This window comes from Colletes gigas, unplaced genomic scaffold (assembly GCF_013123115.1).
Source record: "Colletes gigas isolate AHSC1104 unplaced genomic scaffold, ASM1312311v1 Colletes_gigas_Sc00071, whole genome shotgun sequence".
NCBI lineage: Eukaryota > Metazoa > Arthropoda > Insecta > Hymenoptera > Colletidae > Colletes > Colletes gigas.
This window is the reverse complement of record NW_025106700.1, coordinates 146,981-173,722: the sequence shown is the minus strand read 5'-3', so window position 1 is coordinate 173,722 and position 26,742 is coordinate 146,981. Positions and strand designations below refer to the sequence as shown.

General features: G+C 34.3%; 4 protein-coding genes and 1 long non-coding RNA gene across 7 annotated transcripts; 2 read left to right on the top strand and 3 right to left on the bottom strand.

Annotated features, from left to right (window-relative positions):
* Positions 1–427: 427 nt before the first annotated feature.
* On the bottom strand, positions 428–15,252 carry LOC122403733 (DNA polymerase alpha catalytic subunit). The gene is made up of 22 exons (XM_043407448.1): positions 15,134–15,252; positions 14,766–14,963; positions 14,394–14,697; positions 13,868–14,138; positions 13,402–13,803; positions 12,949–13,317; positions 12,545–12,749; positions 12,201–12,469; positions 6,460–6,576; positions 6,191–6,374; positions 5,988–6,125; positions 5,501–5,676; positions 5,074–5,314; positions 4,421–4,560; positions 2,813–3,018; positions 2,475–2,736; positions 2,234–2,408; positions 1,529–1,698; positions 1,123–1,371; positions 877–952; positions 585–799; positions 428–457 (listed from the first exon to the last, which is right to left on the bottom strand). The coding sequence occupies exons 1-22, from the start codon at positions 15,147–15,149 to the stop codon at positions 452–454; spliced, it is 4,389 nt and encodes a 1,462-aa protein (XP_043263383.1). The 5' UTR covers positions 15,150–15,252; the 3' UTR covers positions 428–451.
* Positions 15,253–15,825: 573 nt separating this feature from the next.
* On the top strand, positions 15,826–17,717 carry LOC122403746. 2 transcript variants are annotated; one of them, XR_006259645.1, is made up of 3 exons: positions 15,826–15,942; positions 16,773–16,886; positions 16,974–17,717. It is a non-coding gene; the product is annotated as an uncharacterized LOC122403746 (long non-coding RNA). The 2 variants fall into 2 exon arrangements; XR_006259644.1 differs by lacking the exon at positions 15,826–15,942 and adding an exon at positions 16,647–16,668.
* A 565-nt stretch (positions 17,718–18,282) lies between these two features.
* LOC122403745 (NADH dehydrogenase [ubiquinone] iron-sulfur protein 6, mitochondrial) lies at positions 18,283–19,151 on the top strand. The gene is made up of 3 exons (XM_043407474.1): positions 18,283–18,603; positions 18,689–18,865; positions 18,933–19,151. The coding sequence occupies exons 1-3, from the start codon at positions 18,469–18,471 to the stop codon at positions 18,993–18,995; spliced, it is 375 nt and encodes a 124-aa protein (XP_043263409.1). The 5' UTR covers positions 18,283–18,468; the 3' UTR covers positions 18,996–19,151.
* Positions 19,152–19,295: 144 nt separating this feature from the next.
* On the bottom strand, positions 19,296–21,142 carry LOC122403740. Of its 2 annotated transcripts, XM_043407464.1 has the most exons (4): positions 20,849–21,142; positions 20,682–20,746; positions 20,434–20,615; positions 19,296–20,377 (listed from the first exon to the last, which is right to left on the bottom strand). In XM_043407464.1, exons 1-4 carry the CDS (start codon positions 20,853–20,855, stop codon positions 19,384–19,386), a joined length of 1,248 nt encoding a protein of 415 aa, XP_043263399.1. In that variant the 5' UTR covers positions 20,856–21,142; the 3' UTR covers positions 19,296–19,383. The 2 variants fall into 2 exon arrangements, with proteins under 2 accessions (XP_043263399.1, XP_043263398.1); XM_043407463.1 differs by having other exon boundaries at positions 20,682–21,142.
* A 462-nt stretch (positions 21,143–21,604) lies between these two features.
* LOC122403741 (activating signal cointegrator 1 complex subunit 1) lies at positions 21,605–24,595 on the bottom strand. Its single transcript, XM_043407465.1, has 8 exons — positions 24,386–24,595; positions 24,044–24,316; positions 23,866–23,975; positions 23,372–23,687; positions 23,127–23,290; positions 22,934–23,058; positions 22,727–22,855; positions 21,605–22,488 (listed from the first exon to the last, which is right to left on the bottom strand). The coding sequence occupies exons 2-7, from the start codon at positions 24,259–24,261 to the stop codon at positions 22,730–22,732; spliced, it is 1,059 nt and encodes a 352-aa protein (XP_043263400.1). The 5' UTR covers positions 24,262–24,316; positions 24,386–24,595; the 3' UTR covers positions 21,605–22,488; positions 22,727–22,729.
* Positions 24,596–26,742: the final 2,147 nt, after the last annotated feature.

The following is a 26,742-nucleotide window of genomic DNA, read 5'->3' as shown; positions in this document are numbered from 1 at the left end:
GAATATAAATTGTAAATTCACCTCGTTGTATTATTTATTTTTAATACAAATATATGGAAGGAAGTTATTTTTTAATTTTTTTTTATTCTGTCTAGAATTTTGATTTGTTTTAAAATTTTAATGTGCACCAGAGCGTGCATTTTAAATTAGCTATGATTTTGTTTTTGTAATTGTCATAGATGATACTGTAGCGCGTAGTTTGTTCTCCATTTTCATTTTGCATTCTAAAAGATGTTTTAACAGCTGGAACGAAAATTCATCGTGAATAAATGAAAACGAAAGGCATCACATTTTTATTTCATTTCTCAACTAGGATATTTTATAACAGTTTATAAATATTTAAAAAATATTTCTATTTCAGTTTCCTATAAACATCCACGAACGGTTGAAATATTATTTCAGTATAAAAAATATAAATTATATTCAAGCTCGCCGAGAATGTTTGAAATTTTCAAATCTGAAACAAAGGAGCAAAACTTGTAACTTATTATCGAATCAAAAATTAATAATAATTTTTTCTATTGTCGAAAACAAGCGAGTTGTATATATACAAGTTAATTTTTTTTAATTTTTATATAACTTACTATTTCATCATTATTCCACATTTCATCCTCCGATCTATCGGATACATCCATAATGTCTAGTCTCGAACCAGACGATTTATGTTGCGAATTAACGCTCGAGAAAATGGCGTCCAAGCACACAATAGAAAATGCATTGCGTCTTAGTATTTTCTCCATTGCTTCTTTCAAAGAATCATAAGCTGTTCTCATGCCCTGTGGATTCTGCGACAATAAATCTTGAAAAAAGAAATAAATCATCAGACTTTCCCCTGACTTTCCCACTTTTTAATCGGAAAACAATTCAAATACGAACTTTTACATTTCGGTTGACTCGCATCGAAAATGTGGAGATAGAAACACATCTGATTGTAGAGTTTTGTCTCTGAAAACTATAACACGATGTTGAATTTTTTAATATAATTTGGAAACTGGGAACGATATATCGGCTAACGATAAAAATAAAATTTATCAAAAAATTATTCATGAATTCTTTTATATTGTATACTAGTCACTGGTGAATAACTGAAGAAATATGGGAACCCCCTGTTTTGTGACTTACAACTCTATGCAGATCGGCATCGCCGCAATTCCGGCATGTTGGATACTTTTTGCGGAAACCCAGTGGAAGGATTTGCGTTCTTTCGCCACACAGTGGATTCTCACACTCCAGCCAACCACTATAGTAATCATTTAATGCTTCTCGAACAGCAAGTACCAATGCATTTTGTATAACATTTACATATGCCCATGGTTTTGTTAAACAATCTGGGTTTGAACATGCAGTGAGCGATAATTGATTCCCATTGGGCTGTAAAATAATCATTTTACACATATATACAGGGTGTTCGGAAAAGGGGGTGATTCTACGTAAAAAAATAAGTCTAAAATACAGAATAAAAGTTACTTATCCGAAATTATATACACCCTCTGTAAGTATAAAAAAAAATTTGAATACGACTACTTACTGTTTCGACCACTATATCTTTTATAATAATTTCTGACTGGCAATTCTCGTTCGCGCAACTGAATTTCAGGGGAAGACAATACCTAAACCTGTCGTCGTTCACTAATAATGGAACTTCGTTGTTTTCTTCTGTATGTATTAGTCTCTTCGATTTGTATACAACTTCTATTCCTGTTACAAAATTCTAATCTTAACATATATTTAATGTACAAGGAGTTCGGCCACCCCAGGGAGAAATTTTAATGGGAGATTCTAAAGGCCAAAATAAGACGAAAATCAAGAATAGTAATTTTATAATCGAGGCTTCGTTAAGAAGTTATTAACGTTTAAAGTTCGGCTTGTGAGACGGGAACCGTGCGCGCTGCACACTTTAACTTTAAACGTTAATAACTTTTTAACGAAGCCTCGATCAACAAATTGGTATTCTTGATTTTCGTCTTATTTTGGCCTCTAGAATCCACCATTAAAATTTTTCCCAGGGGTGGCCGAACACCCTGTATATTTAACCCTTCATGGGCGATGTGTGGATGTACCTTACACCTAGGATGTGTGGGACCACCACATTTCGTGTTAGGTTCGCGTCGAGCAACCCGAAAGTGGCATTCATCAAAACGAAATAAATTTTGTCACATTAAATTAATTTTCAAATAAAAATTATTTTCCTACGTCCGTCTAGAAATATTTAAAAATAAAACTGAAGTATTACCCAGATTCTCAGCCAGCAAAACATCGTCAATTCCTTCGATGGGTTCGCAAATTCTCAAAATGACAGGGAAAATTTGACTCATTAAATAATAATCGACATCTATTTTCAAAGAATCGTTCTTCTTATACTCGTCTATGTGATAAGCTCGTTCGGTTGCAGATTTTTGTGTTCCGTCCTAATACAAAACAAAATTTGCATAAAAATCATAAGAATTCCAAAAAACAACTTTTTTGATACGAACGTTACATATAATGTATGGAACAGTGTCTCCAGCTTTCCACATTCTACCGCCATCTTTGTTTAATCTCAACGCCACTTGAACGTGAGCTTGCTTAGCATCAGGATAATCGTTAGGGTTTTTCGATAATTGTTTAGTGATAACCAGAGAAGACAAGGACACTTGATTTTCCCGAACGCTTTTCGCAACATTTTGCAATATATTGAAAATCTGTTCCAATCTGTTTTCGTTCGACTGATCAGAAAGCAGCTGATCTAAAATTTTCCTGAAAATTCAAGTATTCAAAATCAAAAACAATTGTTTAAATTTAATCTCCAAAAAATTAATGTTTTTTTGTTTACTTTCCAACGTCGCAGGCCAATTGACACCAATCTCTTCTCACTATGTCCAAACCCTTGTGTTCTTGGATTAATTCTATCTGGCCATTAGGTGACTTAGTCATTGTAACAGCAGCGTACTTTTTCTTCTGCAGAAGGAGTAAATAACGAAAGACACCGTCAATATCTAATTCAACTCGTTTGTACAATTTGTTGACCTCCTGTTTAATCTGAAATGCAATTTTACCTTTTAATATTACGATGACCCCAAAGGCGTCAATTTTCCATTGTTTGGACAAGCGATATGGTTGCCATTGTGGTCACCGACATTCTCGATAACAATAATGTTATAAAATAAGATCTTCTTCATCGAACTATTGAATATTTTCATTTTTAATAATTTTGACAAACGTTAAGGATATTTATACAGAAGATATGTTTATTACAACTGTTTATTAATTTTATTATTATGACATGTACAGGGTGTTCGATCACCCCTGGGAAAATTTTAATAGCAGATTCTAGAGGCCAAAATAAGACGAAAATCAAGAATACCAATTTGTTGACTGAGGCTTCGTTAAAAAGTTATTAACGTTTAAAGTTCCGCCTGTAGAACGGCAGGCTGCGCACAGCTGCGTGCGCGTGATAGTGGTTCTCACTCACAAGACTCGCAACTTTAAACGTTAATAACTTTTTAACGAAGCCTCAATTAAAAAATTACTATTCTTGATTTTCGTCTTATTTTGGTCTCTAGAATCTTTCATTAAAAATTTTCCCAGATGTGACTGAACACCCTGAAGACATACCAAAAGAAAATTATGGTCGATATACAGAGTGTTCAACCACCCCTGGGGAAAATTTTAATGGGGGATTCTAGAGGCCAAAATAAGACGAAAATCAAGAATACCAATTTGTTGATCGAGGCTTCGTTAAAAAGTTATTAACGTTTAAAGTTCCGCCTGTAGAACGGCAAGCTGCGCACAGCTGCGTGCGCGTGATAGTGGTTCTCACTCACAAGACTCGCAACTTTAAACGTTAATAACTTTTTAACGAAGCCTCAATTAAAAAATTACTATTCTTGATTTTCGTCTTATTTTGGTCTCTAGAATCTTTCATTAAAAATTTTCCCAGATGTGACTGAACACCCTGAAGACATACCAAAAGAAAATTATGGTCGATATACAGAGTGTTCAACCACCCCTGGGGAAAATTTTAATGGGGGATTCTAGAGGCCAAAATAAGACGAAAATCAAGAATACCAATTTGTTGATCGAGGCTTCGTTAAAAAGTTATTAACGTTTAAAGTTCTGCCTGTAGAACGGCAAGCTGCGCACAGCTGCGTGCGCGTGATAGTGGTTCTCACTCACAAGACTCGCAACTTTAAACGTTAATAACTTTTTAATGAAGCCTCAGTCAAGAAATTGATATTCTTGATTTTCGTCTTATTTTGGCCTCTAAAATCTCCCATTAAAATTTTTTCCAGGATTAATTAATTAATATAGTATGTATTATGAATTACGAAACAAAAAGTGTCCTAATATTTTTTATTCCGTAATTTCAGTATACAGTATATCATAAATTAATTTATATATATAAATAGATATTTGAATTGACGGATACTTCAAAATTTACCTTCTTTCCAACGGAGAAGACTTCCTCGTACTCTAACAGATTTGTATTTATCATTATGGAGTCTGTGTCTCCATATATGACCTCATAGTTCAATTTTTCAACTAGATTCTTTGTGTGTTGTAAAATTTCTCTACCTTTTGCTGATGAAACGATATGAATTTGATAGATGGGTTGGTAGTGCCATTGTTAGAGGTGTGTAAAGTCCCAATATTTCGGATTCAGAACGGAAACCCGAGAATTTGTGATTCCAAAAAATCCAAATCGTGTGTATAGGATCTCAGTAACTTTTCTACATATTTTCGTGTTCTATGAATTTCTTCATCATCCTTAATCAAAAACGTTAGAAAGGTTTGATCCAACCAACTCGAATTCTTAATTTTACAAACTTTCAGGTTTTCGAGTCTTCTGTTGCGGAGGGAATGATTGAAATGAAACCATAGAACAGTTCCTATATTCTTGTGTGAAAATGTTTGCACTCAAAACTAATTTGAAGAAAACACAATTTTTCGAACGTTCGGACTTAGTTAGTAAAATGGCACAAATTTGGGGGTTCCCAAGTATCACAAATTTTCAGGTTCCAACCGAACCCGAACCCAAAACTGCTATTTAGCCACACCTCTCCAATGCTTCCGCGATTATACTTAATATTTCACCTGTAACCAGAGCAGCCAGCCCTTTGGCATAAAATCTGCAATGAGTCGCGCCCAAGCAGCCATACATAGAATTAGCTGTCAGTTTCAAAGCTAATTGCCTGATATTGTATTGCATTTTCAATTCTGGCGAAATGTTCGGGGTCTTCATTAACTTTTTCACCTCCACTCTGCTTTCGACCAATTTACGAATTTCTGTTGGAACTATTCCAGGCTCCAAATTCGATTCCGGTATTGCTAAATCCTGTAAAAACGTATAGTTCACGAATGAAAAACGTAGATGGCGCATTCGACGCTATTTTCATCAAACTCATCAAAATTTTAACTTGAAACTATTTTCTAATCATTTTTTCTAGATAATACGATATTAAAAATAACATAATTCACATTAATAATTATTTTTTAATCGGTGAATGATAAATGTACTTACTACGTTATCGACATAAGCGGCACCGGGTACGGTGGTGAAACATAAATTGTACTCTTGAATTATGCTCGGATACAAGGAGTTAAAGTCCATCAATAAAATAAGTTTGTCATAGAATCCTTTTCTCGGTTCCAGAACTAATCCGCCAGCATAAGCTGCCTTCTTTCTTCCGGTACTTTCTAAACGCAATACAATACTAATCAAGTTATTATGATATTTAAACTATACAGATTTTGCTCTTCAAATTCACCTTTTTGCAAATCGAATTTTTTCTACTAATTTCTTTTCTTAAGTCGCTGTAATGAAATTCAAATTCAATGTGAAGTTATTATTCCGAAATAAAAATTTTACTATTTTATTTTAAACAACATAAAATTCACATGAAATATTTATGTAACACTAAACGTATCAATAAATTGGTCGCTTGGCGGTAAATTTGATTCGCAAAAGAATAAATTTGTAGCGGAAACGTGTAAAACGTAAACCTTACCTTTATTCTCAGCATCTTTTCCCTTTTTCGTGATTCGTTTATCCGGCGTTATATATTCTTTCAAGTGGAAAGCATGCAACAGTAAATATTCGTTTCTTTCGGCTCGTCCAGCTGTTAACGTTCTCGAAATCACATTCCCTGATCAAAATAAAATAAGTCAATTTAAAGTTAATTTTTTTATTGATATAACTATGTACACTTACCAGCAATGCACGTAATTTGCAACGCCAGTGGAACAACATTCAGTTCGAAAACGATGCACAGAATATTCAACGCTTCCGTTAACGTTATTTTAATTAAATGCTCTATTTTCTGAATTGTACTATAAAACAACGCGCATTCACCAGGTTTTATTTCTTTGCACTCGCTTTCCTTTTTTTTCAATACCTGTAACAGTAACTGCAATTTAATTTCTTTTCTAAACGATGTTCGTAAATATTTAGCGAGTCATATCAGTCTGTTAAATAATTACTGCTGTGCAGAGCGATTGGAGGTCGTAGCTTCTGACTTTCAGGTTCAATTCTTTGGCTGACACCTGTATGTCACAGATGGGACGACCGGCTAAAACTTGGTTGAAATTTATCCTGCCCTGAAACACATTTGTTCATATCTATAATTTGAAAGAAGGAAGATTTAATTGCAGAGCTGAATTACAATTGAATTAGCTGGAAAGAAATATTAAAAATATCTTAAACTACAACGTATTAACAACTATCACTTTAACACTAGATTGCCCAAGGAAGTCATTTTGACTGCTTTTTAATTTCAATTAGAAAAACAATTATGTATATAATGACACAATTTCTTAGAATTTTGTGACTTTTTGCACAACATATAAATGCGTTTATTAATAATTGTAGTTACCTCACCCCTCCTTCATTTCCGGTATATATATATATGTGTTATACCTATATCGCCCAAAAGGAGTCATTTTGACTGCTTGGGAAATTTTAAATAATCAAATGACTCTTATTATTGAATTGAGTAAATTTCTTATATGACCAGTTCAACTCTGTATTGAAATAACAGTTTTCATTTTTTTTCGATTACCAATACATGATAACATACAAGTACATGATAAATTGTCGATTTAGGCGTACCTAACCCAGACCTAATCCAGACCTAACCCACATCTAATTCAGATCTAATCCAGACCTAACCCAGATCTAATCCAGATCTAATCCAGACCTAACCCAGACCTAACTCAGATCTAATCCAGACCTAACCCAGACCTAACCGAGACATAACCCAGACCTAACCCAGACCTAACCCAGATCTAATTCAGATCTAATCCAGACCTAACCCAGAGCTAACTCAGATCTAATCCAGACCTAACCCAGACCTAACTCAGATCTAACTCAGATCTAATCCAGACCTAACCCAGATCTAGGGCCTGGGTTAGGTCTGGGTTATGTCTCGGTTAGGTCTGGGTTAGGTCTGGATTAGATCTGAGTTAGCTCTGGGTTAGGTCTGGATTAGATCTGAATTAGATCTGGGTTAGGTCTGGTTTAGGTCTGGGTTAGGTCTGGATTAGGTCTGGATTAGTTAATAATCCAAATTACCTTAACCCTTTGCACTCCTATGTCGAGTGTGATTCGACATCAATTTTGATCTCAGGAGCACCTTCGTCAAGTCTCACTCGACATTCTTTCAAGTCCAAACCAAACAGATATCATACACTTGGGAATTACAAAATACAACAACAGTGTAAATAAAACACTTATTTTAACAGGTAAATTGCAAATAAAACACTTAAAAGCATTGTTCGTCAAGTCCCATTCGACATTTTTTCGAGTCCAAACCAAATCATACACTTGGAAATTACAAAATACAACAACAGTGTAAATGAGACCTAACCCAGACCTAACCCAGACCTAACCCAGATCTAATCCAGACCTAACACAGACCTAACTCAGATCTAATCCAGACCTAACCCAGACCTAACCGAGACATAACCCAGACCCTAGATCTGGGTTAGGTCTGGATTAGATCTGAGTTAGCTCTGGGTTAGGTCTGGATTAGATCTGAATTAGATCTGGGTTAGGTCTGGTTTAGGTCTGGGTTAGGTCTGGATTAGGTCTGGATTAGTTAATAATCCAAATTACCTTAACCCTTTGCACTCCTATGTCGAGTGTGATTCGACATCAATTTTGATCTCAGGAGCACCTTCGTCAAGTCTCACTCGACATTCTTTCAAGTCCAAACCAAACAGATATCATACACTTGGAAATTACAAAATACAACAACAGTGTAAATAAAACACTTATTTTAACAGGTAAATTGCAAATAAAACACTTAAAAGCATTGTTCGTCAAGTCCCATTCGACATTTTTTCGAGTCCAAACCAAATCATACACTTGGAAATTACAAAATACAACAACAGTGTAAATGAGACCTAACCCAGACCTAACCCAGATCTAATCCAGACCTAACACAGACCTAACTCAGATCTAATCCAGACCTAACCCAGACCTAACAGAGACATAACCCAGACCCTAGATCTGGGTTAGGTCTGGATTAGATCTGAGTTAGCTCTGGGTTAGGTCTGGATTAGATCTGAATTAGATCTGGGTTAGGTCTGGGTTAGATCTGGGTTAGGTCTGGATTAGTTAATAATCCAAATTATCTTAACCCTTTGCACTCCTATGTAGAGTGTGATTCGACATCAATTTTGATCTCAGGAGCACCTTCGTCAAGTCTCACTCGACATTCTTTCAAGTCCAAACCAAACAGATATCATACACTTGGAAATTACAAAATACAACAACAGTGTAAATAAAACACTTATTTTAACAGGTAAATTGCAAATAAAACACTTAAAAGCATTGTTCGTCAAGTCCCATTCGACATTTTTTCGAGTCCAAACCAAATCATACACTTGGAAATTACAAAATACAACAACAGTGTAAATGAGACCTAACCCAGACCTAACCCAGACCTAACCCAGATCTAATCCAGACCTAACCCAGACCTAACTCAGATCTAATCCAGACCTAACCCAGACCTAACCGAGACATAACCCAGACCCTAGATCTGGGTTAGGTCTGGATTAGATCTGAGTTAGCTCTGGGTTAGGTCTGGATTAGATCTGAATTAGATCTGGGTTAGGTCTGGGTTAGGTCTGGGTTAGGTCTGGATTAGTTAATAATCCAAATTATCTTAACCCTTTGCACTCCTATGTAGAGTGTGATTCGACATCAATTTTGATCTCAGGAGCACCTTCGTCAAGTCTCACTCGACATTCTTTCAAGTCCAAACCAAACAGATATCATACACTTGGAAATTACAAAATACAACAACAGTGTAAATAAAACACTTATTTTAACAGGTAAATTGCAAATAAAACACTTAAAAGCATTGTTCGTCAAGTCCCATTCGACATTTTTTCGAGTCCAAACCAAATCATACACTTGGAAATTACAAAATACAACAACAGTGTAAATGAGACCTAACCCAGACCTAACCCAGACCTAACCCAGATCTAATCCAGACCTAACACAGACCTAACTCAGATCTAATCCAGACCTAACCCAGACCTAACCGAGACATAACCCAGACCCTAGATCTGGGTTAGGTCTGGATTAGATCTGAGTTAGCTCTGGGTTAGGTCTGGATTAGATCTGAATTAGATCTGGGTTAGGTCTGTTTTAGGTCTGGGTTAGGTCTGGGTTAGGTCTGGATTAGTTAATAATCCAAATTATCTTAACCCTTTGCACTCCTATGTAGAGTGTGATTCGACATCAATTTTGATCTCAGGAGCACCTTCGTCAAGTCTCACTCGACATTCTTTCTAGTCCAAACCAAACAGATATCATACACTTGGAAATTACAAAATACAACAACAGTGTAAATAAAACACTTATTTTAACAGGTAAATTGCAAATAAAACACTTAAAAGCATTGTTCGTCAAGTCCCATTCGACATTTTTTCGAGTCCAAACCAAATCATACACTTGGAAATTACAAAATACAACAACAGTGTAAATGAGACCTAACCCAGACCTAACCCAGACCTAACCCAGATCTAATCCAGACCTAACCCAGACCTAACCCAGACCTAACCCAGACCTAACCGAGACATAACCCAGACCTAACCCAGACCCTAGATTTGGGTTAGGTCTGGATGAGATCTGAGTTAGATCTGAGTTAGCTCTGGGTTAGGTCTGGATTAGATCTGAATTAGATCTGGGTTAGGTCTGGTTTAGGTCTGGGTTAGATCTGGGTTAGGTCTGGATTAGTTAATAATCCAAATTATCTTAACCCTTTGCACTCCTATGTCGAGTGTGATTCGACATCAATTTTGATCTCAGGAGCACCTTCGTCAAGTCTCACTCGACATTCTTTCAAGTCCAAACCAAACAGATATCATACACTTGGAAATTACAAAATACAACAACAGTGTAAATAAAACACTTATTTTAACAGGTAAATTGCAAATAAAACACTTAAAAGCATTGTTCGTCAAGTCCCATTCGACATTTTTTCGAGTCCAAACCAAATCATACACTTGGAAATTACAAAATACAACAACAGTGTAAATGAGACCTAACCCAGACCTAACCCAGACCTAACCCAGATCTAATCCAGACCTAACCCAGACCTAACTCAGATCTAATCCAGACCTAACCCAGACCTAACCGAGACATAACCCAGACCCTAGATCTGGGTTAGGTCTGGATTAGATCTGAGTTAGCTCTGGGTTAGGTCTGGATTAGATCTGAATTAGATCTGGGTTAGGTCTGTTTTAGGTCTGGGTTAGGTCTGGGTTAGGTCTGGATTAGTTAATAATCCAAATTATCTTAACCCTTTGCACTCCTATGTAGAGTGTGATTCGACATCAATTTTGATCTCAGGAGCACCTTCGTCAAGTCTCACTCGACATTCTTTCAAGTCCAAACCAAACAGATATCATACACTTGGGAATTACAAAATACAACAACAGTGTAAATAAAACACTTATTTTAACAGGTAAATTGCAAATAAAACACTTAAAAGCATTGTTCGTCAAGTCCCATTCGACATTTTTTCGAGTCCAAACCAAATCATACACTTGGAAATTACAAAATACAACAACAGTGTAAATGAGACCTAACCCAGACCTAACCCAGACCTAATCCAGACCTAACCCAGATCTAATCCAGATCTAATCCAGACCTAACCCAGACCTATTGATAAATTGCAGTTTCTCAATAAGCTAAAGTAGTACTTGTTATTCGAATCTTTATGCAGTGATACTTGTTCTAACAAGTTGTTTATTTTATTTCTGCGCCCTAAATTCATAATATTATAACATAATAATAAAAATTAACTTTAAACAAATTTCTTTACACATTAGTTAATCTTTCACAATGCAGTCATTTTGACTGCTTTTGGGCAATATAGGTATATATTAAGTTTCAGTCTTTCTAGTGTTAACGACCGCCCGTCTACGCAGTCAAACGTCGCCAGGGGCCGGCAGTATTTTTGTAAAATTAATTTTAAAGAACTTTATCGAATTCACGAAAAAGTTAACATAAAACAAAAAGCAACAACAATTTAACGACAAATTTAATATTTCTCCTTTGTATGATAATCTAAACGAGGTTTCCGGGTGTTGAAAATTGCGAAAGTTTCAATTTGTTTCTCTAAAAGATACAAAGTTGCAAACTTTTCTATTTCTCCAAAATCCAGAAATTCAATTAGAACATCAAATATAATTATCCGCACATTTGTCTTATATAAGCATTCCTTTTCCTTCACAGAACGATCGTCGAAATACCTGCAACAAACTTGCCAAAATAAAACTTGCTAATATTGTCCTATTGTACTTATTGTTGTCATATTGTTACTTGATGTTGCTTCAACAAAGCACAAGTGAAACTACCGCTATTTCAACATTTTGAACTAGAAAACGCGCGCGACACTAGCGCTTATACGGCAGCTTAGCGTACTACGCCAACGTCGACCGCCGATATTTGCTCCATAATTTACGTGGTACCACCGCCGTAGTTTAAAATCAAAAAATTAAAAATTGGCAATAATTACCTAAAATCAAAGACGTGGCGATTAAATACGAAGCCAATAGTAATATCCACGCTTGTTTACATTCAGAAATTATCACACAAAGAGTGTGGTACTGGCCAACAACCTTAGGCGGTAGCATCACACACGTGTTGTGTGAACGGTCGTTAAAGTGATATAAAAGAGAATTATTATAATTTGCATAATCTGTACCTTAAATAATGGAGGCGCGGTTCGCTTAAGTCTTCCAAGTCTGCTCCAATTCGATACTTTTAAAGCGAACATTCTGTGCATTAGTATGTCAAGTTGGAAACCGCAATCGTATCCGATAAATAAATCTGGATCATTCGTGTTCACTATCTTCAACAATTCTTCTAGTAACTCCACTTCCGTTTCAAATTTCATTAGTTTTGTATAGGAAATGTTCGACAGCATTTCCTGGGCTTGTTTCGGCCACGGCGTGTCTCGTGGGTGGGTGATTACTATACAGAAATAATACAAAAAAACTAAAATTAGTTCCAAAAAATTGGTAAAAAGTTTCTAATAAAAAATCTTACAGCAAAAGTGTTGTTGAAACGACGGTTTGGGTGGCTCCTTGTCGACGTGATAGTTTCGATGCACTAGTATAGCGACCATCACCACTTCGTTCTGTTGTGTTTTAGAATTCAAAGACGTCCTTATGTTCAACGTCATTATCACCAATGGCGGTAACGTTTGCGACTCCGTTGAAACACTAATGTTCTCCATTTTCATACAATTTACCTGTTGTTTATTAAATCAATTAAAAGTAATTTGATTTGTATAGTGTTTGGGCTCGTTTTAATTTGCTGAATCTCAACGATCCGTTGGTATCGTTTTTATAAAGATAACATAGAAATTACAGGAATATTTTTACATATTGCATAATCATTTGTTTCTCGTTGCGTCACTCTCGTTTTTCGAGTTTCAAATTCAATCGTACCTTTATTTTGGGCCAAGTGACTTTTACTCCAGTTGGCAGGGGGCATTTAACATCTAACCAACATGGTCCTTTGATATTTCTTTCGATCAGAAGCAGTTCCAATGGGTTCACAGTTGTCCCAAAAACACGTTCTATCGAAGGCCCGGAATAATCAGCTGGCATTGCCGGGTAGTTAGCAGAATACCTAACTTCCAAGTACTCCGACATTGCCGGAGTACCCTCCTGCTCGAAAGCATAGTGTTTCGAAACCGTGCTGCAGCGAAACTCCTTTATTCTAGACTTATTTGCAAACTCGTTGAATTCTTTGTACACATCCTCCATTGTGTTTAATTTTGGGTCATCTTTGCTTTCTTTGGACGATGTTTTCACCTAAAATTTATAGGAGTACTATTATAATTGAGAATTAAAATTAAATTATGATGGCCTGCGATTATAATAACTGTTCGAGCATACATGTACTCTAGGCAGAAGGTAAATTCTTCGTGGCACATTCTTGATCGTCAAGCAACAAGAACAATATTCTTTCACAGCCGGTACAAAGACTTTCCCAAACAAATACACAACTCCGGGTTGTTTGAAAGGATCCTCGTAAGCATCCCACCAGTAAAATCTAAACACTTCCTCTTGGTTTACGTTAGCCGTCACTGGAAAATCTAGTTCCGTCTCTGTAAACACTTCTAAATTAACTTGCGTGGCGAATTCTGCGTTCAAGATCTCATTCAAACTCTCAGAGTCCATAGTTTCCTTCTTGATATCAATTCTTGCTCGAACGACTGGTTTACTTTCTTTCTTTTCGTTTTTAACTGATTTTTTAACGTTATTGACATTTTCTGCTTGAAAATCTGTGTTATAGAACTGCAATGAATACGATTAGCTGAATGGATGACTTGTTTTATATTTTGTACAATAAAGAACTTACATCTCCAACGAACTGACTGAGATCCTCGCTTTCATCATCGATTATCTGACTACTGCTCTTTTCACTGTCTTTGTTCGATATTGTTGGCAAACTAACTTCGTCATCCACAATGTTCTCGCTACTGCCCGTAGCAATAATTTGAGATTCTGTTCTCTCGTTTATGTTCTTTTTTGGACAGTCAATGATCGCAAACTCATCGTTGACAGTTTCCACTGTTTTGCGTTCAGAAATCAGCTGCAAATTCTGTTCTGTTTCAGTATTTCTGGAATTACTATGGTAAATGATTTGTTGAGATTAAGATTTGAATCTAATATGCTAGGCAGAAGTTAAATGAATCATTTTAATGGCAAATAAATGGATAAACAAAGAGAAATTTACAGGAACGACTAAGTTTGACGTTCAACTATCGGACCAGAATTTTTCCAATACAAAAATTAAAAAAACTTTCAAGCGAATAAATTTCATGTTACTGGAACGTAGAAATTTATAAATTAGAATGAACAGACACGGAAAAAAAGTTACTCACTCGTTTAATCTAGAAGCGAGAGAAAATTTATTTCTAACGCTATTCAACTCTGGTTTCTTCACTATATTGGTCTTCTTCAATTCGGACATCAAATCCCCCAGAATATTATCGTCGTCTAATCCAACGTCCACTTTCCTTTTAGAGGGCATGTTCATTATCATGCTCTCAATTGTTCCTTTCTTCTTAGAGTCCTTATTGCTCTTCCTCGGTCCAGTAATTTTCTGTTTCCTTGCTTCCTGTATGCTTTCATTATCCAAATCGTCATCGAAAATTTCTCTGCCATCCTCCACATAACCACTTTCCCCTTTTGAATTGAAGAAATTGTTTTTATTGGAAACAATAGACTTAAATAATTGTAAATAAAGTTATTACCGTCATCGATAATCCAATCATCATTTTGCCTATTTATTACAGTTTTGGAATATTCTTTCTCATCCACTTCCTCATAAACATTTTCTATTTTGTCAACTTCGTATTTGTGTTTGCTGCCTTTTAATTGTTTCAGTTTCTCGAACGCCGACAATCTTCCAGTTTTGTCTACCTTTTGACGCTTAGTTCTTGTAGAAGACGCTAAACAGTAATAATATTTACTTAATTTAGAGAATTTAGAAAATTTCCGACAAGATTAAAAATTTATATTCGAATGTTTTTTTCATGTTCCATAAATTTTATTTACCGTTTTAACAATGAAAGAGTTTATTAAAACATATTTCAAATGGAAATTAATTGTTAATACTTACGTCCCGCGTCACTCATTTTTCAACGACAAATTGTTAAAATGAAAATTTACAGAAATTGGAGATTAGAATTTAGATATTCACATTTCAATGATAAACAATAGGTATTAGTAATTTTGGCGGGAGTTTTATTGGAATTGATATATCAACGAATTGTAAATAACAATTTGGATCTATTAAGACTCGTTTTCACGTGACAATAGAAACTACGCCATCTATATTACTAGCGATAACCATTAATCACTGCAATATTGTGGGATGATAGGTAAACGAGTCAACTTCTCGTGTAATTATATTAGGTTTTATACGCAAGCGACTTGTCGTGCCGGGATGCCGAAACGTAATGGCGCGCTAGTCCCGCTAGTCTCTGTTTCATGCCTCCAGCTGGCGCCACTTGCGCTGCCCAACCTTACCAATGTCCCTAGGCACAGCCGACTCTAGTACATACTAGCCGTGCTATGGAACGTGGCAACACCGCTCATGTGCGGATCGGGAGTCCTATTTTCAATAGTGGAGTTTTGTGTTCAGGATTGTAATTAACGTTATTTTGCGATATAAAATTATACTAATATACAGTATTTTTTATTAATTATGTATAAGGAATATATGAATATTATAACTATAGTAAGTAGAAGTAATACAGAAGTATATTAATATTTATAAATGTGGTATATATTTTGTGGACTGTCGGAATAGTTTGGTGTTGTGATGCATTATATTTGAAATATTTACAGAGATTTCAAGAAAATAGAAGTGTGAAACAAGTTAAAACCATCTTTGAACCAAACTGAAGGATTTAAAAATTGATAAAAGTATGTATAAGTTAATAGAGACCTGAAATAGGCAAAATTATTGGTACGAAGCCAAACAGGTTAAGTGCCCGTGGAAAAGAGGTTAGCATAATTAGCTATTGAAAGGAACAATTATGGAGTTAATTATAAAATCGTGTTAGAGGACAGTATGATAATTGTGAAAAATTTCCTCACCACCCTAGGGGTATTTACCATGGCGCGTTACCTTTTTTTTTTATTATAATGGGTGGTTCGCCAATAGCCATATCATCCCATTTTCTAAAATAAAATTAATATTTTTAAATAGAACATAACAAAAACATAACTTTTGTATTCTTAAAGAAATAAAGTATTACATTTTGAAATAATAATAAATAATTTTGAATAATATCAATAACAAAACATATCAAAACATACTTTGAAATTCTCTTGAAATACAACTAATAAAACTTTGAATCTTGTGAAATAGTATTCATAATAAAAATATACTAAGCAAGTAAATAAAACTCTATTAATGTATTAAAACATATTGAAAGGAATAAGTTAAATATATATAAAAATTAATGTTTTAAGAAAGATGAAATTAAAAAAATCATTGAAAATCTAGTTCCTATTAAAAGTTTTTAATTTACGATTTTTAGAAGCGATGTCTGTACGTGTTTCCAACTGACTATTATTTACAGTTTTCACATAATCGTTTAATAAAATATTTGAAAAAATTGATAATAATTTAAACCAAATACTTTGGTAAGCTCGACCACAAACGCATGTATCTGAAAATGCTAAATAATGTATGTCTGATTGAATGCTAATATATGTTAATTTACATAAAATATGTTTATGATTTCCAGATTGCAAAAATTGAGATTCTAAATTGCCATCATTTATTATGGCTTCCATTATTGCATACATATGAATAAATGAGGCTATCGCTTCTTCAGTGGGGACAGAAAGGCCCCCTCTTTGTAAGTGATCAAAATATACATCGCCTACAGTTTTACCTTTATCCTCCACAACTAATAAACGACATATATTGCAATTTAATTTTTTAGCAACAGAATGGGACCCATAACCAGAAATATAAATTTTAATGGAATCATCTACAACACAATCGGACAAGTATTCGGTATCGAAGATTCCTGAGAAACAAGTCACATCAGTGGGAAGATCATGAAGATCGTTATTATTGTCATCACAAATTCGAAATTTATTTTTGATTTCAGTAAGAGAAAACGAATTTGCCGATTTTGTAAATATATGTTTTAATCTAATTTTTTTTTCTGCATGAATTATTTCGTTACATGACACATGATAATTACAACCAGATAAAAGTCTATAATTTCCGAATCGTTTTTCTAATTTTTCGGTTGTAAAATGGAGGGTACTACATTCCTTATAAGCCTTGGACATCTCAACAAAACATTCTCCAGTACACCATTGGGCGATAGAACACCGTGGTACCTTTCAATATCAGTTTCTGCAAAATGCAAACTACAGACGGCAGAATATTTTGATGGTGTCCAATTCTTACGAGGAATAACAACCCTCCATTTCTCCCGCAATTTCTCATCTTTGGGGAATAAAAATGTAGAATTGTAATTATTATCTTTTAAGGTACTATCATAATTTTCCTTGCAATTGGGAACACAGCAACGCCGTGGCATTATTAATGAATATGTGAAATTTATAAAAAAAATGTATATAAAACAAAATGTCCAAAAATGCTATAGATTATATTAAATAAGTGTGCTACACACCAAAATCAGGATCTGTAGAGTTAATATAAATAAATGAAACACCTGGATTATTGCTCCGTTGCTCACATTTAATGGACTTCGGTACATTAATATTTGAAACATTTGAAAGATAGGCGGGAGACCGGAAGGCGGGTAGATGGAGCCTATGTAGCCCAGAGGCCGGTGGATAGTGGGAGGCTGTTACGGTAGGTTGGGCTAGGTATATCGAAGCAGGACTCCCGCGGTGTTGCCATTTTACCTTCAGCACGGCTAGTACTAGAGTCGGCTGTGCTACAATATTGTGAGATGACAGGTAAACTAGTCAACTTTTCGTGTAACTATATTAGGTTTTATACGCAAGCGACTTGTCGTGCCGGGATGTCGAAACGTAATGGCGCGCTAGTGCCGCTAGTCCTCTGTTTCATGCCTCTAGCTGGCGCCACTTGCGCTGCCCAACCTTACCAATGTCCCTAGACTATCGCCACAATATCATGGTTTAGTATTATTTGCACTAAAATCTAGGGGATCCAGTTACGCAGATATGTAAAATATCGAAAATAGTAACACGTAATGAATTTTAAATCGAAATCTCAATTTCAAACAAACTAGAATAATTTTTGACCCATTTCCCTAACAATTTTTAAATAAATTTTCTACAATAATCAAACAGGGGTCTACGCGACAACCGTTTCTATTTGATAAGGGTACCTCACTGATGCCAATTTTCGACGTGCATGTGCGACAACTGCATCAAGTCCGAACCCTTAAACACTCCATATTTACATGAAAAATTGTGATACACTAAGAAAATATGGCGAGTAAAAAAGTGGTTAAATTCTTCGAAATTTTTAATAAAACGCACAAAACCAATTTTCCAAACGTGATAGTACGTAAATGCTCAAATCTGCCTTCGGATTCTGCCAAAAAAGTGACTCACACTGGTCAGGTAAATTCCTCTAAAAATTATTCGTTCTCTATATGTAACAAACTCTTCATTTGTACTAAAATGTACATATAATTTTGTAATGTAGTTGTACGAGGAAGACGATTATAGAAATGTAAGATTCCTAGGCAGACCAAAAGAAGTCAACGACAATTGGGCTATTAAATTAATAGATGAAGTTCCACCCGAACCTACGAAGGAGCGAATCGTAGCTTGTGACGGTGGTGGTGGACCTTTAGGTCATCCAAAAGTTTATATAAACTTGGTAAGAGTCGAATATAACAAAGAAATGTATATTGAAGTCATGCTCATTTTTTAATCTTTCCGTTTAGGATAAACCGGGAAATCATACTTGTGGATATTGTGGTTTGCGCTTCGTCAAAGAAGACCATTGAATAGCAGATTAAAACAGTAGTTGCGCTAAACTGCGAATCTTGTAAATAGTATGAAAAGTATTTATTGTAATAATTGATAGAAATACAATGTTGGATACTAATGAAAGTTTTTGTGGATTTTTAATGATCGCTATTATTTTGCAATGTAATTTTAAAAGGATGTTTGAATAATAATCTACATTCTATGGAATACTTATGATTCTTGTTCTTTTTTTGATGCTATCACACTTTTCATTTATTTAAAATTTATACCCTGTTTATGCCCTTGAATATTTAAGTCTTTCTTCGGATAAGACGCTTAATATGTACAAATTATTTAAAATTTTTTTCACGTTGCGTACACAGTACACAACGGATGTAATTATTTACAAATACGGTGAAATGAAAATCACATAAATGCACAAGTAAGAATACAGAATAATACTGCGATGGGGAAAAATATATATACTTCCATACGTGGATGGCAAATTGACAGAAGTAAGTCTGCGTCATCTATTCTGATTTCGTCACCTTCTATGGTTGGTATTTCGACGATTAGCCTATTAGAAGATAGTAAATCAATTGGAAAAGAACATTTCGTTTGATTGGTGCAAGACTTTGTTACATTCTCATATTGGAAAACAGGTTTATAAATGTCAAATATTGCATATATATCGTTTGATACAATATCATTGTCGCTGTAAAATATGTAATAGTAGTAACCGCTTTCTACGATAGTTTGTATTGTTTCCATATGTTTTCCATTAATAAAGTAATCAATATTGTTGCATTGCTCGGATGGAGCAAACTCTTGTGCTATTAAAACGGAACCGCCATAACATTTGAGCAATTCGTTCTCGAAACTAGATACTACAGAATCATTGTCAACATCTGTTTCATTTTTTATAGCGTTTCCACCATGCTTGATCCCTTGATCGAGTAGAAACGGCGGTCTAATAAGTTCTTGACTTCTTATTTTCCTGCCGACCATTTTGTCTGCTCTTTTTAAATTCAATTTTCTTTGCAACTCTTTTGCGTCAAGTTGTTTCCCAATATTCAATTCTCTTCTTCTCCTTTCTGTCAGTTTCTTTTTGGCATTGTTCAATTTTCTTGTACCATACACCGTTTTTCCTTGCACATTTTCATTTCGAACCGATTCTTTATAAATTTTGTCAGTAATATCTACGTTGCTATCTTCTACAAGATTTTCCATCAATTTCTCTTCAGTGTTGTTTAATTTACCGTTTTCTTTGGTATCTGATTTAAATATTACTTTTACTTGGCGCTTTGCTTCCGGTAGGTATATACCTTCGATCATTTGCTCGTTATTATCATGTTCGAGTAGTCCGCAAGTTCTTAAATTGTGTTCACCCTTAACGAGCAGTATTGAAGCACCTTCGAACCTACATATACAAATATTAGAGTATTAGAATATTAGTATTTAGACTCGAGTATGTACCTGGAACAAACTGAAAGCACTACGCTTGATCCTTCCAATAAATAAAATCTCCAATATTCTAAAGTGTCGTCTGGCAGAGTCATACTTTTCGTAAGACGAGTATGTTTTCTGTACGATGTTCTTTCTGGCTTTTGTGACATTTGAAAAGCGTTAAACGTTCTGTTCATTTGCAATGTGTGTTTCTGTACGAACGATAACAATGTCAGTTTATATTATTAGAACCGTCGCTATGAATAAAGAACACTTACAGAACAGAATATTGTAGAAACTTGATCGTTAATTTCCAGAATATCCAAATCGGTTACAGTGTATACTATGTTAGCATAGAAATTGTGGCGTAAGTATAAAGGAGTTATAAGAAGTATTATTGGCAAAATTGTTGTCAATGTACAGAAAACTAATATTCGTTTAATACCTCGCATTTTCACTTGATATCGTTAAATTAAGTATTGATGTTAATAAACATTCTGTTGTGTAGGAAAATTTCCTTTCAAAGAAACAAAATATTTTACAAGTAACAAATATATACAAATGTGATCGAGTTTATAAGTATTGATATGATTGCATTCTTTAAATAAAAATTATGGCGAAATACATTGATAGGCACAAAAAAAGGTTTGATAATATTTTTTAATTTTAAAAAAATTCTATTTTTTGCCAAATACGATATTGTTTTATTGTAAAATCGATGTACGTATAGTCGAGAGAGGTTAGAAGTATTTTCAATGATAAAAAACGGAAAGCTTAATGCGATTAACGCACGTAAATTGATAAAATCTTATATTTGATTCTGATTCGTCAATTATTTTCACGTCGGGTGTTCATTGCAATAATGTACGAATGGAATATAACATAATATTATTAATTAATAAAAATGGCTATCGATATAATTAAATCGAATGTAATACGAAAAATTAAATTTACATTTATACAGGTTGGTCAGCCAACCCTGGGGAAAATTTTAATGGGAGATTTTAGGGATCAAAATAAGACGAAAATCAAGAATACTAATTTGTTGATTGAGACTTCGTTAAAAAGTTATTAACGTTTAAAGTTGCGTCTGTGAGACGGGAACCGCGCGCGTTGCACACTTTAACTTTAAACGTTAATAACTTTATAACGAAGCTTCGATCAACAAATTGGTATTCTTGATTTTCGTCTTATTTTGGCCCCTAGAATCTCCCATTAAAATTTTTTCCCAGGGATGGCCGAACAGCCTGTATAAAGGACATAGAACGCTGAATCTTAAATACTAACGGAACTTTACTTTTATAGCCCTTATTAATTTTGAAAACTGAGTACAAAAAAAAAAGTTTGATATTATGGGAAATAATATTAAATCATTTATAATGGTTTATGGAAAAACATACTAATATAACAGAAACATAGGTAAAACTAGGACTGCATATTGCAGACCTAATCCGACGCTCGCACATAATGGAAAAGATCGAGAATATCACCCTCGTTTCGACAGCTTTGATATGAAAAAATAATAAATTTCAACCGCGACGCAAATCGTGGGCCAGCTCGAAGCGTCTAAAATATCGTTAACGATTTTGTAATAAAAATTTCTCGTCGCTCAGCAATTATTTTTTCTGATATTCTGTCGCGTCGAAAGGGTCTTTCGTAAATAAATAAACAGACAACTAAATATTATTACCGAAAACACTGAAAGTTCCGAATAAAGCAACCATCTTGTAATCGAGCTTCGTTAGAACATTAATCTCTATCACGATAACGATGCCAGCTTTTTCTAAACGACTTTGCATGTCGTTGGGACCTATTTGGGAACTATCATGTACACTTAACACGTTCGCGGGCAATAAAAATTGTTACGGGCTGCAAAAATGTACAGATGATTCATTTTTAATTGTGATATCCAAATTTTGATTAATCACATTTTGTCCAAGTGCTCAGAATATCACATTTTAATAGTTGTATACTATGAATGCTATAGCATCCACATCGATAGATGAAATTGTTCAACCAGGGTAGTACCACAACTCTGTGTTCAATTGATGAACGGCAGTGTTTAACTCTGGTTCCGCCAAATACCTAAATAGGTAAAGAACTTAAGATTTTACTCGTACCAAGGGCTCGCACTGGTTGATTAATAAAATAATAATAACACTTTTTCTTCGAAGTGGTAATTATTGAAATCTAGTATTGTTGTTTATCGTGGAGACTAATTTACTCAGAGACGTCTTTCGTGAGCGTTCGTCGTGAAGAATGTCGGGACATGGAAGAATGGGGGGTGGATAGGGATCGAGAGGAATGAAAGAGGTTCGCATACCGTTCACAAATCTTCTAAGAAATCAATTTTCGCAGTCGCTTGATAATATCCATTATTTCCAATCGTGTGAAGCTGCGATATATGAATCTGCTTTAATGTGGTTTCTCCAAAGAACGTATTTTCATGAACCTGAACAACGAGAAAACTTATTACACAATATTCATTTATTTCCATACTTTATACTTTAAACGAATATTATACGCTCACTTTCAATATTTCTTGTGCATCGAATTGTTGTCTTCGTACGTAACCAGCTTCCTTGTCTATTCTAAATGCTGAGTTCATGAGGGTTACATGGAGTTTAGCTTTCTCATTTTCTTTCCTTAATAAACCTGAAATGATATATTTCTTTTTAAACGTTTACAAAGATATTAGTAAAAAATGATTCTGTCATAGATACCTATACTAAAATAATGATTTCTAATTTCGTCCACTATTTCTTGCAAAGCATTGTCTTTATCAATTATTTTTGCGAACAGAATGTTCACTTCTGTGGGATCATCGTTCATTATGTCAGTTCCTTGCATATATATACGAATCTGTCCATGCTGTTTAATCTTAGGTCTACAATTCATAAAGGAACAATTTTAATAAAATGTGAAATAATAACGAGTACTTCTAAGGATACAATAATATTGTTCGTACTTTATGATATGATCTTCGCAGTAATTCAGAGCTTCAATAGCTTTGTCTCTTTTGACGTCATCGGGTAGTGTGATCATTCCAATTGTAAGGTGCAATTTGCTTGGCTTTTGAAAAACCATTTCATCCACACCCCTGGGTACTTTTTCCATATTCATAATATCGTTTTTAAACATATTGAATTTCATTATTATTTGACCTTCGTTCAGAGGTATGGACAGGAAATGAGTGAAACCTAGACGACTCCTAGCCGATTCTATCAACAAATTTATTCTGTGACGTGCCTTTATTATCCCTTTACAATTAGATCCAATTATGACTGTAAACAAACAATCATATATTATAGAAACTACCATCTATACTTGGATTCTAGAAAGATACAAAATTATATCTACGTCTAACGTTATCTATATTGCCTTTTTATATTCTTATTTCAACTTTCGATTTATATCAACGGATCTTCCCTGTTAACTACAAATAAATATTATTATATTTACCAATGCCCCCGTCCTGGCCAATTCTTGGAATTTGTATAACTGTTCTAGTTTCGGTTTCCAATTTTTTGCGGACCGCGTTCTTACATCCAATGATAAATGGAAAGAATTGTCTGAAATATTGTAATTGGTATCGATACGTATTAAAATAATTACTGAGATTAAAAAAAATTTCTTTTACTTTGCTACGTGAAAGGTATGTTTAAATCTTGTCTCTTCGTGCGGTTCAATTTCTACAATGTTATCATATTCTTCCTGGCAATCTTTATCAAGGTCAAGGTTTAGGTCGTAATCATATTCGATATAAGGATCAATATCGTGCTTGTCACACTCCTTGTTCCTTAAACATCTGTAACATCGGTCATCCACCCAAATTAATTCCGGTTTAAGGATATTCATTCTTTCGCTAACGTTTTATTTCCTCCGATATATTTCGCAAAAAAAATCCTCGTTTCTGGAAATAATATAAAATATCATAAATTTTACGTGACTTGACGGTTGAGCAGAATTGTCAGTAAATTACCTGAAACACAGAGTAATAGTAACATATGTTGCTCTTTGCTCTAACGTTCTTGGCTCTTTGTTCACAAAACAGTCCTGATTCTAGATTAGGTCTATGTTAGACTCTCTATCATATTTCGATCGCCATCTAGCTATGAGCTTGGGCGTTCTGCCGTAGATGGCGATGCAGACTTTAATGAAACAGTAGATTCCTACTTTATTATAAAAATAAAGTTTGAAAATACACCAATGCGTATAATTTCTTAAAATATTTTATCACTAAAATATACGAGGCAAATACGATTTGTCTTTTTTTATAAATCTTGCCGAATATAAACGAATTCACTTTTATCACTTAGAAAGAAAAACATTGCAAACTTGTTTTAAGAAGCGGCAGAAATTTTATTAAAGTGTTATAGATATATACCAAAAGTTTTCCCAGTTATATTTCATAAATCATTAGAGACGTTTTACATGTTTCCAACAGTTCTTAGAATCTATTGAAAGCCCTCGAATTTTTCGATATAATTTAAAGAAATCGTGAAACGAAAGTGAGATTGAATTGCTTGAAAAAATATGAAACCGTTTCCACGACGGAAACGTTTCAAAATAATACGCCACGCTTGGAGCAAATTTTATGCAGTTTTATAGAAAATATAAAAACATTTGACGATAGAAAGTTTGAGAAAATATGATTACATAACCTAATTAACAAAAACATAACAATATGTAATGAGCACGAACTCACAACAAAAAAGATAACTTTTGAAGCTCGGACGAGTCGCTTTGGAACGTTTCAAAAATTATTTCAAATTTAATTTTGTCCAGACATGTACATTGTAATTGTTTTATCCGTGTTTAATGTTTCGTAGAAAAGGATCGAACGATGATACTTGTTGGATTATCATTTGCAGCGACTTTAAATTGATTTCGAAAGTTACCCTATATGTATAAGCGTAAATCGAATTACTGCTTGATTTAGAAGACGGTTTTCTGTTACTTTTTTGTTTTTTCTTTCACATTAATGTATTTTATTTTCGCAGTCATAACCGAAAGTAGTGGTAGCTCAAGCATTCAATAGAAAATAGAAAATATTTTTACGAATATGTCGAATCCTTGATCGCCTGTTATGATCATATTAACCTCTTACCGCATGGCATACCATGTATATGACACATACTAAACTTTTTATTTCATTGTTCAACTTTCACCATCGCAATGTATTGCATAAAATGTAGAGCGCGCAACAAATGTGATGTACGTTTAGATTATTAATAGAAATTGTTATTATTTGTTTACACACAGTCTAATCTTACAGTTTCTTTTTTTCATCACAAATTTAATATCTTGTATCACACTGTACCACAACCGTACCGTACACAGGGTGGTCAGCCAACCCTGGGAAAAATTTTAATGGGAGATTTTAGGGATCAAAATAAGACGAAAATCAAGAATACTAATTTGTTGATTGAGACTTCGTTAAAAAGTTATTTACGTTTAAAGTTAAAGTGTGCAGCGCGCGCGGTTCCCGTCTCACAGACGCAACTTTAAACGTTAATAACTTTTTAACGAAGTCTCAATCAACAAATTAGTATTCTTGATTTTCGTCTTATTTTGGCTCCTAGAATCTCCTATTAAAATTTTTCCCAGGTGTGGCCGAACACCCTGTATGTCACAAACCGTTATGGTTAAAATATGCAGGGTGTTCGACCATCTTTGGGAAAAATTTTAATGGGAGATTCTAGAGGCCAAAATAAGACGAAAATCAAGAATACTAATTTGTTAATGGAGATTTCGTTAAAAAGTTATTAACGTTTAAAAACATTTCTGGCCACACAGTATATTTTCGTTAAAGAATTTTTTTCTCGAACGTACGTAGGATTTCGGGAATATGTGTATTCACCAAAAATGATTGTAATTGACCCCCGCAACTGAAAATAATTTTTCCAGAACGATTTGAAATTTTTTAATTTTGTCGAAAAATTTGTCTACCTACTAGAATTTTTTTCTCGAAAGTGGGTAGGATTTCGATGGTATGTCTAATGACCAAAAATGATTGTAATTGACTCTGGTAACTAAATATAATTTTTTTAGTATGATATGAAATTTTTTAATTTCGTCGAGAAATTTTATACATTCACGAATTTTTTTCTTAAAAGTGGGTAGGATTTCGAGAGTATGTCCAATGACCAAAAATGATTGTAATTGACCTCTGTAACTAAATATAATTGTTTTAGTATAATTTGAAATTTTTTAATTTCGTCCAAAAATTGCAATACGTACTTGAATATTTTTCTCGAAAGTGGGTAGGATTTCGGGGGTATGTGTATTGACCAAAAATGATTGTAATTCACCCCTGCAACCAAAAATAATTTTTTC

Bases quoted from the DNA above. Each gene is read 5' to 3' on its own strand.
- LOC122403745 (XM_043407474.1), top strand. From the start codon at position 18,469: ATGGCGAGTAAAAAAGTGGTTAAATTCTTCGAAATTTTTAATAAAACG. The intron at 18,604-18,688 runs GTAAATTCCTCT...TTTGTAATGTAG, and splicing joins AAGTGACTCACACTGGTCAG to TTGTACGAGGAAGACGATTA. The intron at 18,866-18,932 runs GTAAGAGTCGAA...CTTTCCGTTTAG, and splicing joins CAAAAGTTTATATAAACTTG to GATAAACCGGGAAATCATAC.
- LOC122403741 (XM_043407465.1), bottom strand. From the start codon at position 24,261: ATGAATATCCTTAAACCGGAATTAATTTGGGTGGATGACCGATGTTAC. The intron at 23,688-23,865 runs GTAAATATAATA...GTTTGTTTACAG, and splicing joins TGGCCAGGACGGGGGCATTG to TCATAATTGGATCTAATTGT. The intron at 23,059-23,126 runs GTATCTATGACA...ATATCATTTCAG, and splicing joins AAATCATTATTTTAGTATAG to GTTTATTAAGGAAAGAAAAT.
- LOC122403733 (XM_043407448.1), bottom strand. The intron at 6,126-6,190 runs GTAAGTGTACAT...TATTTTGATCAG, and splicing joins GCAAATTACGTGCATTGCTG to GGAATGTGATTTCGAGAACG. The intron at 3,019-4,420 runs GTAAATTTTGAA...ATTGCATTTCAG, and splicing joins TCTTCTCCGTTGGAAAGAAG to ATTAAACAGGAGGTCAACAA.
- LOC122403740 (XM_043407463.1), bottom strand. From the start codon at position 20,855: ATGCGAGGTATTAAACGAATATTAGTTTTCTGTACATTGACAACAATT. The intron at 20,616-20,681 runs GTAAGTGTTCTT...TCGTTCGTACAG, and splicing joins TTTCTACAATATTCTGTTCT to AAACACACATTGCAAATGAA. The intron at 20,378-20,433 runs GTACATACTCGA...TTGTATATGTAG, and splicing joins GTGCTTTCAGTTTGTTCCAG to GTTCGAAGGTGCTTCAATAC.